Raw genomic sequence first — 15,233 nt, forward strand, 5'->3', positions numbered from 1 at the left:
TATTATTTATTGAAAACACAAATTAAATATTAGAAATAAACCCTGCCCTTGAAACTGCATTATTAAGGTCAAATATGTGCTCAGTATTGGAAGATTAATTTTGGCTTAACATTAAAGGAAAAAAATAATAGTAAATGCTGAAATTTAGTTAAAAAAACACTACCAAGCAGGTACTGCAGAATATACTGAGGTCCAGACTTCCTGTCTCTGCAAGTTCTACTATTGTCTGCAGCAAAACAAAAAAAAAAAAAGAAAAAAAGAAAAAATTATAATTTAGCACATAAATAAATGCTGATAAATCATTTTCAGACCCATAGCTGTGAACTCTTTATGTCAGGTAATTTCTACACACAGCAACAAATTAAATTCAGATGAAACTGATTTTTAATATCTTTATTAAACCAATAAACACATTTTTCTTCTAAATTCACTTCTACATTAATTCTAGTTTATACTTACTCCTATAGTCTATTTAGGTTTAACTAGAGAAAAAGCTAGCTTATAGTAACTTTGATACATCCAGAGTGATTAGCAACAGTTTGACTAACATGTTAAACCTATTAACATTAATGCAGTTGAATTTCCAAACAAGAACATAAGTAAAACTAGCTATCAGGATCTGCCACTCTAAAAACAGGCTTTCTTTACAGAAGTCCCTCAGATGTTGAAGCTTCAAGAAAGAAAATAAATAATGCAAACCAAACCTCCTCTTACAGATATTCTTAAGTCGTCACACTAAATGACGGCATTTTTATTTTGTACACTCCTTCAGTACCCACTTCATTGTTGGAAAAGAAGGAACCTATTACTCCATTAAATGGTTTCCTAAAATTTTTAAAATTAGGCAGCTGAAAACATGCCATATGAGACATAAATGACATTTGCAACATATGGAAAATATCCCCAAAACATCTTTTGCCAGCATAGCCTTCCTTGAACTAGAAGGAATTCTCTCAGCATAAATAGCTTAATGGCAAATAGATTAATCTACTTCTCCCTTTCAAACCACATATATTGTTTCATCAAGCTTCTTTCTCATTGCACAAGCAATAAAATAGTCCTTACAATTATTTTCTCATCATAGCAATACAAAGATAACTTCCTTAATTAGCTGATGAACACTAACGTACCTTGACTGAAATCACAGTTTTCCTCTAAAATACTAAACTGGTTAGGAAAAATTTATAGAAACTTTTTCTCAAAGTAACCAGTAAAAGCTGGCTGATACTAAAGTCTGAAAGCTACACTATTTTTTTTCCCCTTGATTATTATATTTCCACCTACTATTTGCACAGTATCCTTGCCCCCCCACTGTAACCCTTCATAGTCCCTCTCCAAGCAACCACTGACATTCATAAGCCCTTCCAGGTCCCTCTTGTAACTTGCCAACTTCCAGTTCTTTGCATCCCTTTCTCACCCTTTCTCCCATCACTGCTCCAACATTTCCCAGTACAGGACTTGAAAATAAAGGGCTCCCTCACAAGAGGGACTTTTGTATATTATCCAGATGAATAGACAGCAAAAACCCCATGAAGACATACCTACTCTGATTTTAATGCTGCTGGCATTACTTTTGATACCTTGGACAATTTCATACAATACATTTTGGACAATTTCATAAATAGTCCATCTGATTTCAGTGGGAGTATACCACTACACTACAGACTCACAAAAGGATGCACAAAGGAATGTACATGGCGTGTTGCACAACACTGGAGTTCAGTACTGTCCACAAGCAAAATCCCAAAGCTCAGAAGAACAGAACAAGAGCAGATGAACAGCTTTTAAATATAGCTTTCATGCAGACCCAGAAGTACTCAAGGTAGAGCTGTAAACCTTTGTCTATTTTCTATGCTTTTGAACTATATTAAGAGTGACTTGGGTTATTTTGTAACAAAGAAGAAAGAATTAGAATAACAAACATCTGAAACTGTTGCTTACTACACATTTCCAAACATACTTGGTCATCTGGAATTAAAAGAATTTTTTTGCTTACTTATTCCAAAGCTAAAGGCTAACTCAGCATTAAATACTTGGAGAAAAATTATGAAAACATTAGGAAGTGCTACACTGCACGAAGGTAAGGCACGTCCTACAGTGGTTCATACCCGTGACAAGAGAACATTTTACAATGTGGTTAGCTGCAATGTAAGAAATCCAAAACATTCACAGCCATATGCATCTGCCTGAAGAAACTGCATTTTGCAATTCCTACCAGTTCAACAAGGCTTTTGTAACCACACTTAACTACTTAAGCAAGTAGATCAAATGAATTGCATATTTGTGCAATTTGCTGAATGCAAATCAAAGTGCCATTGCTGACTGTTCTATTTAATTTAGTCCAATTGAAGAAAGAGAACTTAGTTTGGAATTTACTTTGGCAAAATTGCCATAGCAGAAATGGAATTTGCAGAGTAAATCTAAAATCTGCACACTGACTAATGACTTAGTTATAACCTATTGGAGAATACAAAAATCATTTAATCTACCACAACCATCCTTTTAATGGCTATTATAATTTCAGTCCTACATAAGGACATAATTCCAAACGGTCTGACGTTGATCCACACGGGTGTTTTCACAAGTAACCATGAAGTAAAAACTCAAAACTCGTTTTTGGTGCAATGCAGTCTAGGAAACTTAAAACAAACCAAAACAAACAAAACGCTTCTGCTGCTTGTATAATTGCGGCATATTTGATGCTCACTTTGGTTGCTGAGAACAAGACACTTCAATTAAAAAAAAATCTGAAATGCTAAAAATAATGATATAATGTCCTAGAAAGGAATCATTAGATCATCCATATTTTCTCTAATACTTATGCCAGAGCAAAAGCCCACCTCAAACCACTATGGGTTTTGGTTGTTTTAGCCTCAAAATGTTTGTCAACCTAATAGTTTTAGACACAAAGCTAAGGAAAATTAGAGATGCTTAAAAGTCTGGAAAACTTTTATAAAATTAACTAACACTTTTCCTGTAATGGGTTATATGTTTCAGCAGGGCAGAAGTCTGAAACTTCACATTTTCTCTTTCACCCAAATGCTTTTCAAACCTTTTATCTTGAAAATTCAAGTCACAATTTTATTTTGCTACTTAAAATGACCAATATGCAATTTTGCATCAGTAAGACTTGAAATATATTCCATACTTAAAAAGAAGAAATCTGGAAGACTTTGCAACATTTTAAACATTTTGTTATACAACTTATTGAAATTTAATGTACTGGACAGCAAACTACTCTGATCGGCTGCTGGAAGGCTGCTGAAGAACAAGTTTCACATATCTCATGGTTTTACCTTTTTCTTTTGTTCTTCCGTGGCTTTGATGATTCCTGGATCAGATTTCCAGGATTTTCCAAAATTGTAGAAAAGTGCAACGCTATTAGCAAGGAATGGAAGATGTATAAAGAAAAAATTGAGATGTGTTTACAGTCAAGGAATCTAAAGTATAAAACTAAATTTCCTCCTGAACATACCCACTGACAATTCTAAAATAAAATTAAATTTAGTTACGTTTTTACTAGAGCCCTCGAGTCACTGTCTTCTGAATTAATAAAATTCAGCCCTGCTGTAAGAACTAGTTTGGTACTTACTATTTTCTATTGCTCAAACTTCAAAACTTACTTTCAAGAATGCTGTACTCCATTAGGCATTTCTAAAGCATTTATCTTTCTAAAGAATGAGTAACAATAGTTCAGTTTTTGCAATTATTTTCTCTTTTAATTAAATTAAATCCCATGAAATTTATTTTCTTAATAACTATTTCCTGTTTTCACAAAGATTTCAGAGCTCTATTTATAAGACAGACATTTGACTGCCTATGTTTTCAGTGGCTTGACATTCCTGTGAGATCACAGGATGGACTGTTTCTAGCCATAGAAGGAATTGTGCTGCAATGACCAGTGTTGCGTGGCAATCTTCTCCCAACACCACTTATCTCCAAGAAAGGTGGTGTCTGAAACCTGGTCCTATAATAAGGCAGTACCCATATTTTGCATCAATGACATAAAATATGCCTTAGAGCATAGTCTTAGAGCACTTGACATTTCTTCAGAGAATTAAAACATTTCTTAGCAATGATGTTGAAAAACCAAATACTTCAGATATGCTTCTTCCACAAAAGGTGGAAAATTATGTATTCTGATAAACCCACAAAAGACTTGACTAAACCTGACTAAAGATACCTGCTGTAAGTCATAAGTGCAAGGAGATGCCCTATACTTGACAAAGTTGTGGTGGCAGAAGCCTCTACAGCACTGTCCAAGCAAAAAGGACATCTATTACTCATGCACAAATCACTGCACACTCAAATTACACTACATTTTGAGAAAGTTAAATAAATACATACAGATCTAAGTAACCTGTGATGAGAAAGAACTCTGAAATGCGAACAAATACAAGCAGGCCTCTTTTTACTTCTGAAATGCTAACAAAGTCTCAGTCACGTGAAGTGTATCCCAAATAATTTTTGTTCTCCTCCTGTTCAGGGGAGGAACTGGCTGTGAATTGGTAATAAAAAATATTAGCAAGTTAAATTAAAATTTTAATAATGTATCTTATATGTAGAATATTAGTATTATCTCACTAAAGGCTAATTAATCTTTCCTCTAACAAGCTGCTTCCTGCTAGTTTATAATAGGGGGAAAAAACATAGCTATACTATAACCTTAACACTCATAATTCTATTTTATACATTACAGATGAAAAGCTCTGACTTCAAAATTTATACAGTCCAACTTCTTCCTACTTTTTTTCTAAAACTATCTGCTGCCAAGAATAAGCCAGTTCAACTGATTTGTCTAGCTAGATAGATTACATTTTCTTTACAATACTAAAATAATCACTAGGGGGTTTACTGCAACAGTTAAAACTGTTTTTTCACTAAAAGTACCTTAATCAGACACCTGTTACAAACAATAAAGATACAATTGAAAATAATGATATGACCCATTCCTAATTACCATGCATCATGTCTAGACTTTTAAAGAAGATATAGGGAAAGACGGTTTATTTTCTATCTAGTAAGAGGGTTTTATAACCTTAACGCTTTGGAATTGTTTTTTTACTGAGTAAAATTTGCACAACCTGTGTGATAAAGAAGTTGTTCATTTTCTGAACTTACATTCCCCCATTTTATTCCATTAAATATAGAGAGAATATAAAAGATATCCCACAGGGTTTGTTTTTCCTGTCCTTTCATCACAGTAGTGTAAGATGAGTGCAGTGCTGACAATGTAAATGGTGGCAGATAAGGTACTTCTGTGCTGAGGATGGGTGTAGGAATAGTTGTGCTTTCGGAAGAATTTGTAATGGGAAAGCTGGAAACTCATTTTCGCTTAGGAAGCCTGCAAAATGCCTTCTCAAGAAGGCACTTTTTTTCCCCCCTTCTGCAGTCCAGAGGGGGTTGCAGAGAGCTGTGTTATCTCTCCCTCTGCTACGCTGGAGAAAGACAACCCTAACAGACATGTACAGAGGCCTTGGGAAGGTGGGGGAAAAAGAGAGAGTATACTAAAGGCCCTGGAGAGGGTGGGAACTTGCCTTTTCTCCCTGGGGCCTGGTGCTTCAATAGCAGTGTCAGGTATTTTTAAGATTCTCGTGTTCTGGTCTTCTAAATAAACTTTTGAATTCTTTCCACTGCCTTGGCATTGCTGGGGATACCTGCATATATTACTTTGCAACGGGAGATGTCGGGAGACTACACAAGAAGTTAAAAGTTGTCTTCTCCAGCATATTTCTGGTATGTGATGTGAATAAACAACTCCAGCTGTAGGATTCATCTCACCCACTGTAAATCACTCAGTATGCCTTCATACACATCAGAAAGGAAAAAAGCCATGTCCCACCTACCTTCAGTATCAAAATATTTAAATTAGGTCAGAGAGGCAGAACCCTACAAGTGGTTATTTTTTGTCATTGCTTAAACATTAAACATTAAACTTCAATACAGATGTTCACCCTCGAGGTATCTAAAATCATGCTGAACTCCCCTGTGAAGTTATCATCTTGCATCACAGACATCTCTCAAAACTCTCCATATGTAAGCAACCCTTGTAGGTTTGCAATAGCTTCAGAGTAGGGAATTGGTTCTCCAGAGAGTGCCTCGTTTTGCCCTGCCATCCTCATTTATAACTACAAGGAAAAATACATTACTACATTATTAAAGGCTGAAAAATGCACGATACAGCAAGCATTCACCTTCTGCCTTGCCACCAGTTTGCTGTCTTTTATGCAGTTCCCCCAGTTTTCACTGAGACAAAATAGAAACACCCCATTAAAACTTCTTACTTCTAGTCCTGATCAATATCCTTTAATTATCAGAATAAATACAAGAGACTTCCTCATATTCAGATGGAACTTTCTGTGGATCAGTTTCTGTCTGTTGCCTCTTGTCCCATCGCTTAGCACCATTAGAAGAGCCTGGCTCCATCCTCTTGCCATCCTCCCTTCACATACTTATAGACATTGATGAGGTTCCCTTTTGGTCATCTCTTCTCAAGGCTGAACAGGCCCAACCCCCTCAGCCTGTCCTCATTAGAGAGATGCTCCAGAACCTCAACTCATAACAGTTGTACATCTGGATCCAAGAGTCCAGGTAGACAACATCAGATAGCTACATGAGAAGCCTCATTTTACTGGGCATTTATTAGACAAAATCCATCTGTAATTAACTGAAGCTCTGCAAAAGCCCTCTACCTCCATTTCTATCTAACATAAAAAAATCCCTTAGCTTGCAAATAAATTTGCAAATAAATTGCAAATATCTCCTTTAACTGAGATTTTTTTTTTTTATTTTTTTTACTTTAGAAAAAGTATTTAGACATGGGAACAGAAGTTCTGGATAGCTGGACCCAGAGTTTGGATTTTTTGGGTCTTCGGTTCCTCTAGAAACACGGCCGCTGGTTTCTTTCTTTCTGCATGCAAGGTTTTTTACTGTTTTCCTGAAACTAATTTTGGTAATAGGAATTTTTTTAAAACTGCTTAACTGTACCAATTAGCTTGTTACAGGTTTTAAAATCCTGTGCTATTGTATCAGCTTTGTGAAAGCATGAAAATCATCATGAATTCTCTTATACCCAGTTTTAAAATGATGCCTAACTGAAAAAGTGTGCAAAACCTAAAACCCATCAATACATGAAGTATATTTGAAATAAAATAATCAATACAGTATTAGTCAATTATGAATTATTTTTAAAAATATAAATTGGTTTATATCATCTCATTATCTCAGCATTGCAAGTAGTATGCTATAACAAAAAAAGCTTACTTAATCAAAACTGCACACTGCCATTTGCACCAAATAGAAGTGGCAGAAACAAAACAAAATACAGTGAATATTTTGGGTTACAGCAAACTCTGACATCTTAGAAAAACAGAGCAGTGTAGGCATGTTCTGACATAACAGGCACTGTTTGTTCAGTTGGAACTGAAAAGGCTGCAAGAACAACTGAGATATGAACTCCGTACACAGGCCCTGGACTTCTACAGGACACGAGAAAACATTCTACCTATAGATGCTAATGAAAAAGCACAAAATGTGAAATTCTAGTCTCACATTATTAAAAGTGCAATTTTAAATAAGGTTTTTTTCTTTTAACAATAAGACTAAATTAAAATATAGTGATTTAGTGTGGGGGATTTTTGAGGGCATTTTCCCCCTACTCTCCAAACAGTAGAAGACTAGAATACATTAACAGAGCAAGACATAACTATCATTTGTTATGGGCAAAATATAGTTACAAGGAAGCAGCAAAACAGAGGTATGGAAACACAGGACAATAAACTCATCTACAGACTCATAAATACATAAAGCATAACTTCCTGATTCCCTGCAAGAATAGGATTTCTATTTTAACAAATACACCAGATTCAGAAGCTGCTGAGAAAAATCCAACAAAATAGAAACATTTACAAAAAAAATTCAGTACACTTTCAAGATTAGTCTTTTGGAAGGCACATCATTAAACCTTAGAATTTAGAGCCTTATTTTTCATGTGACCACCCTGAAATTCAAGAAAATGCACTGCTAATCTTTGGGTTTATTTGTTCTTTATGATACGTTTTATCAACTACCTTTTTTTGTCCCATTAGGATTAAAACCACAAGACCTGATGATCTTCAAGACACCTTCAACATATCTACAAAAAAAGGAAATTCTTACCAAACACACAAAGATTAAAGTAGCACTTGCAGCAGTTAAGATCTTTATGTTATTTATAACATGAAGTTCCAGCAAGGCAATTCCTGATAGTTCTTTAAGGTTAGAAACTTTTTTCCCTGAGCAAAAGACAGTCAGAATTCATGAAAACTATCAGGGCAGGTTTTATCACTTGAACATTATAGAATATAAGTAGTACTCTAGCCTGCTGTAAGCAATCCTATGAAGCTGTAAAAATGCAAGAATTTTTTCTCCAACCACAACGCTGTGCCTCATGCTATAAAATTTAGCAGGCATGCAATTTCTTTTATCCAATAAAGCTACAGGGCAATTTTCCAGAAGAAGAATGAATTTGGAATCTTATTGCAAAGACTTCCAATTAAAAATCACCAATTAAAGGAAGATGGCCTCAGGCACTCAAGTCTCTAAAAGTGCTTGTCAGAGAATTGTGTCAGCCCTAATGAAAGCAATTAGTAACTGAAGGTTTTAGACTACTACTTCTGTGTACAAAAAGACTGTTGCAAAGGTTTTGAGACACCAGCTCAGGACAGAAGCAGGACAGTATTTTATTGACATTCTGAAGTCAGGCTTTATTAAGGTAACCAATAGTCTATGGTTACTACTCCTAGTGGGCAATTAACATTATTCTAGGACCAAAAAAATATGCCGAGCTTCAAGCTGTTTAATCTGAACACTAGCATAAATAAAAATCTAAGCAAGTTGGGACACTTATGAAGGAAATATGAGCTTCAGGATAAAAGCCTCACAATTTGACAGCCATAATACAGGCCACCATTGAGTTGCATTGACTGTCTAGCCATTATAATGTAGTCAAGGACTTTAAATCAAAGTTGGACACCTTCTTAGATTTGTTTTAAGCTGATGTTACGTTAGCACAAGAAAGAATTTCACAGTAGATCAACATTTGCAACCCAAAACATGTAGTAGCATTGGCAAACATAAGTTTCTATTTTTAACTACTACTTTTTAAAATGTTTTTCATATTCATTTTGTACTCGCTTTCTCATTCTGCAGCCAGTAAGTAAATTTGAGTTAAAACATAGAAAATCAGACCAGGCAGAGAGACTGGTAGTAGGACCAGCATTTCTAAATAACTGTTTCAAGACACATTTACATTAATATTGATATAATTTTTTAATTTTTAAGGTTTTTTTTTAAACATGACATAGCAGTCATTTCCATTCACGTGGGACTCCTATTCACAGCAGCACCTTTGCAAACACTGTCAGAATTGAAGCCAAAGGTAGCATGGACGCAGGGTCTCCTCTCTGCTCTCAACCCAAAAATACAAGGCTCATTTAGCTAAGGATGTAAAACATATTAACAAGATGCCACAAGGTATGCTCTGTTACGATCCTATTTCATGGCGATTCCTTCCATAATGGAAAAAACCCCAGTTTCTAGAAAATCCAAGCCAGGATCCTCATAAAGTTCACTTCAACAATTTACAGCTGTAAGAATTGTATTAAGCACCAAATCTCTATTTTGTTTTCTTGGTTACTGAAATTACAACACCCAAGAAAGTTATTTAAAAATCTGTGGTGGAAAACGGATATTCCTCAGTGAACTCTGAATCAACTTCTACCTCCATGAGTACAAAAAGTTCGTATCTAGACAGAAAATCAAAGTAAGAAAAAGATGGGCATATGCAGAATCTCTAATCTAGTGTTGTTTATACATACATTTTCAAACATATCTAAAGTTTGTATGGGATTTGCAAAATCTTTAGGAAGAACTAAATATGAAACCAATTCCATTGGAATTAATGCAGACCATGAAATGGCCTACTAATTTTCTGAAAAGTACAGTCTAGAAAATACAGTCAATTATACCGTGTCACCTCACAGCTAGAGAATATTTTGTAGAGTTGGTAATATTCTCTCCACATAAGACATGGTGTAAAGCTCAGGAAATATTGCAGACTACTGTAAGCCAATTTTGAGGAAAATCTTCCACTTACCGAAACAAAGAAATAAAATAATTACCATTAATATAGAAAGCGATGTTTAATGGAGATCCCCTTTTTAAAATTTTTATTGGCTTACTTACTGTTATAAGTAGGATATAGCTGGGTAGTTCCTTATACTATTAACATAAAAAAAATTAGTGTACACAAAGAAAGGATATCATTCCAAAACCAGAAGAACCACGTCACGTACATCCAGAATTTCGTAGCCAAATATATTCCAAGAGGCAGTGCACTGTGCATGGAGTGATCAAAGAATGACCTGTAAAGTAGGAAAAATGTCACATGGTATATTTCTACTTATAAAAAGTAAATCCTGAACTGCTGCTTTAGAAAAACAGTTCCTGTTTAAATATATACCTCATGGGATATTGCAAAATACATTTTCCTCACTTTTCCCTTCAAAGTTCGAGAGAATTTCCTTTTCTCAACCTGTCAAGAACTGGCCAATAAAGGCAGAATAAGTAAATACTCATGCTAAAACTACACTGTGAAAGCAGTTAGGAACCTGTGAGATTCCTAGCCACATGGACAGTGGCTGCAAACTATATTTACTTTTGAGATTCCAATGCTAAAGACATTTTGGAAACCCATACAATGAAAATGGCATGTTAAAACTACTTCAGTAAGAAAAACTAAAGAGATCACAGTGGTATCAGTCTTGAAATATTTTAGATTACTGAATATTTTGCTTCTGTTACAGTTGCCAACAAAAAAACCCCAGATTAAATCATTTCCCATATCACTATATTTGCCAAGTTCTAAGATAGAATGCTGCTACTTTAATTAAAAAAAAAAAGTGACTAGGTTACTCCACATACAAGAAAAAATTGCTATGAACCATAGGAGAAGCCACACTCTAAACAGGTAAACTCCCAAAAATAAAACTTCTTGTATTGTCTGTCTAAACATTGTTATATTAATCCACTCTGCTTTTTGTGCTGGTGGTGCTCTCAGGGCTGCCACAAACGTGTGCAGGGAGTAGGTTCCATTTTGCTTCTTTACTTCCTTGCAGTACCTCTCTCTAATAGAAGTTCCTTAGGTCTTTTGAGAAAACCCTATAAGGAATATGAGCTAACATGATGAGTAATTAGTGAATATACATTTGGACACACAGGAGTTACTCTGCACTAATCTTTCAGTGAGTTCTGTGCATTTTTGTGTGTGTGAAAGCAGGGAGAAAAACACAGCTAAGCAGATTAGTTAAAATTCAACAGGGAAAGAAAGCACTACTAGAACAACAGCAGAAGTTTAATTTGAACCTGGATTTTGTGAAAAACATTTCAAAAAGGATTTATATTAAATATTAAGCAAAGGATAAGAGAAAGTTATCCTTTCTCTTATGTTAGTAAGAGAAAGAGAATGTTAATCCTGAACATGTCAGGTAGGCCAAAAATATAAAACTTCACAATAAGATTTTTTTTGTCTCTGAAGATCTGTGTTTTGTCCCTTTCTGTAGGAGGCACGGTTGAGGATTTGCATTGCCAAATGATTTTTGTGGGAGGAAGTCAGCAAATTGCACAGCCTCAGAGATGACAAAAACACTAAACAGATCATCTCCAAGATCCTGCAAAAGCTTGATGACCCTCCACCTACCTTGCGGTGTATTAAGTTGACTAAAATCTTCTTTCACTAAAATCTTCTGAACTTGGTTTAAGCAAGAGATATATTTTCCTCTTGATACAGAAAGGAAAGAAAACCAAGTGATTCTAATAAACATGACATCCAATGCCAGAAAAGCAGAATGTTCTAAGCATGGAGGTACAAAAAGGGCTCCTATCCATGTTACGCGTGATAAAAAAAAGCAAAGGATAGATGAAGTATTCTACGGATCTTGAAAATCCGCTGGAACATGGTTATATGTGCATGTGTGTGCGTATGTGTGCACATATACTTGTAGGAGCATTTACATATATTTAAAGTAATCATAACTAAAATTCTTTATGATCGGTAACAAAATGTACAAAAAACACTATTGGAAAGTAGCCACCCCTTTCCGCAAAAACAGAAGCTACAAAATCCGACTCTGACTTAATTTCTCTCTTTAGATGTCTTTGGGTATCTAAATTCTTAACTAGCAAAAAAGTTGTAATAGTACACTTGAACATTATCTTTCTTCTATTACTTTGCAGTAACTTTCCCACTGAGTGCTTTCTGCAAAATTCATACTGATAACTCTTTGTAGACAGACATTCAGCACCCTCCTCTGGATAATGACTGAATTTCTCTTCTGCTGTTAGCTTCTGTTAGCTCAGTGGTATTCACCAAAGGTAATTCCATATGTTTTGCAAGACAACAGAGCATCACACGAGCTAAAGTTGCACAAGATCTTTCCCACAAATAGTAATAAAAAACAATTCCAACAGGTAGAAATTTAAGACTATCAAGTAAAAATGCCAGCAAAATACATGCACACTAAACAGATAGTGTCCTAGTAAAACACTTACTTGGAAAGGAACTGCACCATAGCCCAAACGCCACCATACATCAGCCCTTTAATGAGCCAAGAATCAATGTCTAGGTCTGCTATAAACCCAACCAGCCAAATAACTAGGAAAGGAGTTCCCAGCATAACCTTCTGACGGAATTCCTACATAGAAACAAATACCAGTAAGTAACTCTATTTTTAGGAAGAGACTTATAATATTTTCTAATAAACAGGACAGGCATAAAACCTTAAATTTTCAGGAAGCTTGACATTGGGGAATGAATATTCATAAATTTTTCATTTCTTGTATTTACATATCTTTAAAGAATTTGCAAGGAAAATAAGCCTTCCTAGAATTTTATAACAAATCAGTAACTTTGGTCTTCTAGAACTGCCTTCTAAAGATTTTGCTGTTAATGCAGAATCAAGGCAACATTAGGGGTTTTTTAAGAGTCTGTCAGTGTATAAACTGCTACACAGCACACAGCAATCTCAGTGAACTCTAAAGACTACACTTGTATAAGTAATAAAGTCATACTGAAGCACTATGAAGATAGGACCTTTTTTTGTCTTATACTATATGGGTACAACTCCTGATGAGGGCAGAGAACTCTTTCCAGATATTCAAAGCACAGTGATAATGCACATGTACACACAATGCAATGTACAAATCACTTCAGGTCAATAATCACTGCACTGTTACAGTTCCACAGGGTTAAAGCACAGGCTGTAGCCAGTACTTCAAGCACCTTGATGCAATACATCTTTAAATCAAGAAGTTATAACAAATCAGTATTAGTAAAACTTAATATCCAGCACAACACTCTACCTGAGTGTTGTGATGAATACTAAGAAAACGTTACCTCTGTAGAAGTCACCAAACAATAGGCAGGAGAGCAGTTCTTCATGCTAAAGCAGTGTATTACCCCTTACACCCTCATTTCCTGCCTCCTCCTATCTGCAGTATTAAGTAATAACCTGAGAAGCAAAAGGCCTCCACATTAGAGATTCATATATTACATTATATTACCAAGACTGACTGCTTCTTTCATTCAAGACAAAATAATACATAATTAGAGAGGAGATCAGAGTTCAGGATACCCAAAATGCTTCTTACTCAGCTACTTGACAGTCAGCTGTGGAAAGTTCTGGCTAACTCCAAAAATACCAAATCACTTCGTGCTTTCCTAGCATTCGGTTAGCATAAAACTAAAGGTGTGTGGAGGCTTAGGGGTTTTTTTTCCACCTGCCTTGAATAAAGCACATTTTTCTTCTTCTGTAATTACTTTTGTCATGACAAAAAGACATTTCTTAAAGCTGAAATGTGGGGAAAACACAGTCCTGAACTGCTTCCCTTAAACAAACACGCGTCTCCAAACCAAAAGCAGCAGTAAGACTGATTTACGCAACTGTTATACTACTACTTACCTTATCAGCTTTTAGTTTTCTCAGAAAGGATGGACTGTCATATCCCTTTGCCTGCCTTGCTTCTTGTAGGTGATTGATCATCCAAACGTTCTTCCTCTGTTTTGCGAGATCAAGTGGTGATTCTCCCTGTCAAGGGTTTAAAAGTGGGAAACATCCAATTTAAAAAGAAAATGCATTCAGAGCACTTTTGAAACAGAAGATTGGTTGGTAAAAATAATACATTTTAAATCAGTTTAAGATACAATCTGGCATACTTGACACCAAACATCATTCATTCCTTTTGGTTTTTTTCCACTCTCTCATAACTACACATGCGTGGACAAGTCGAATATTAAATGTGTGATCCTCACAAGATGTATGTCCTTACATAGCAGTAATTGTTGCCTTTGGCATAACACATCTATGTTTCACTATTGTACACACAGTCTACTAGTCCGTAAATGAAAGACTGTGCTTCCCCCTCAGCAATTGACAGGCAGCAGAAATCAAGCAAAGAATAAGAACTTGTGACCCACTGGATCATGGTAACTCTCCCAAGTCTAAAGCCTCACTTCCCAATTAATTCTCTGCCTTTTTGGCAGATTGACGTCACTTGTATTATGGAACACTTCTGTAAAGATTTTTTCCCCACAAGCTTCATGTTCCTATGTTCATCTCAGTTACTGAAGTCCCAGGAAGAAAACAGAAAAGAATAAACTGATTGCTCATATCCAACTATTTTCAAAACTCTGAGCTTTTATGCTGAGCTTGGGCTTCATGGACTTTGGGTGCTAAGCCAGCAATGGTCCATGTTTCTTCTTCCATACTTTCAGAGAGGACTGACAGATGAAGCAAAAGAGAAACACAGAGAGAGATACAGGGGCCAAAGGTGCCTACCAAACTGACTTGATTTTATTGTTTTTTAAACATTTAGCAAGAGAGCTAAATGAAAGTTATTGACTGAACCTAAAATTATAGAGGAGGCAAGAGACAACCAATTGCAGGTACCTCCAGCTTCAGTTTTGCATTTGACTCTTCCTCTCTTCTACTGGAGTTAACTCCCCTCCTAAACAAACCATTCATGGAGGCTTGAAAAATGGCTGAATCCTCCATCGCTCGGCCCCCTCCTAAAAAAAAAGTACAGACAGGTACCAGAAACTGAAATTACCCAGAAAGGGCAATAATTACTACAGACAGAAGCGATTTCAAAGATTAAAAACTACAGTTAAGACAATAGGAATTGAATACTTAACTGTC

At 35.6% G+C, this 15,233-nt stretch overlaps 1 protein-coding gene across 3 annotated transcripts in view; it reads right to left on the bottom strand.

Annotated features, from left to right (window-relative positions):
• The window catches only part of ZDHHC17 (zinc finger DHHC-type palmitoyltransferase 17), a 69,163-nt gene that overhangs the window by 11,495 nt on the left and 42,435 nt on the right, over positions 1-15,233 (bottom strand). For all 3 annotated transcript variants that reach the window (XR_007905880.1, XM_051795330.1, XM_051795331.1), the window contains exons 8-12: positions 13,998-14,123; positions 12,589-12,731; positions 10,301-10,403; positions 3,297-3,419; positions 164-226 (exon numbers count right to left, since the gene is read on the bottom strand). Coding sequence is in view for 2 of the 3 variants with exons in the window: in XM_051795330.1 (XP_051651290.1) it covers positions 164-226; positions 3,297-3,419; positions 10,301-10,403; positions 12,589-12,731; positions 13,998-14,123 (558 nt within the window). In the remaining variant the exon portion in view is untranslated. The remainder of the gene's footprint in view (positions 1-163; positions 227-3,296; positions 3,420-10,300; positions 10,404-12,588; positions 12,732-13,997; positions 14,124-15,233) is intronic.

The sequence above is a fragment of the Manacus candei genome, unplaced genomic scaffold (genome assembly GCF_025592945.1).
Source record: "Manacus candei isolate 608988 ecotype Guabito, Panama unplaced genomic scaffold, ASM2559294v1 h1tg000043l, whole genome shotgun sequence".
In the NCBI taxonomy this organism is placed as follows: domain Eukaryota; kingdom Metazoa; phylum Chordata; class Aves; order Passeriformes; family Pipridae; genus Manacus; species Manacus candei.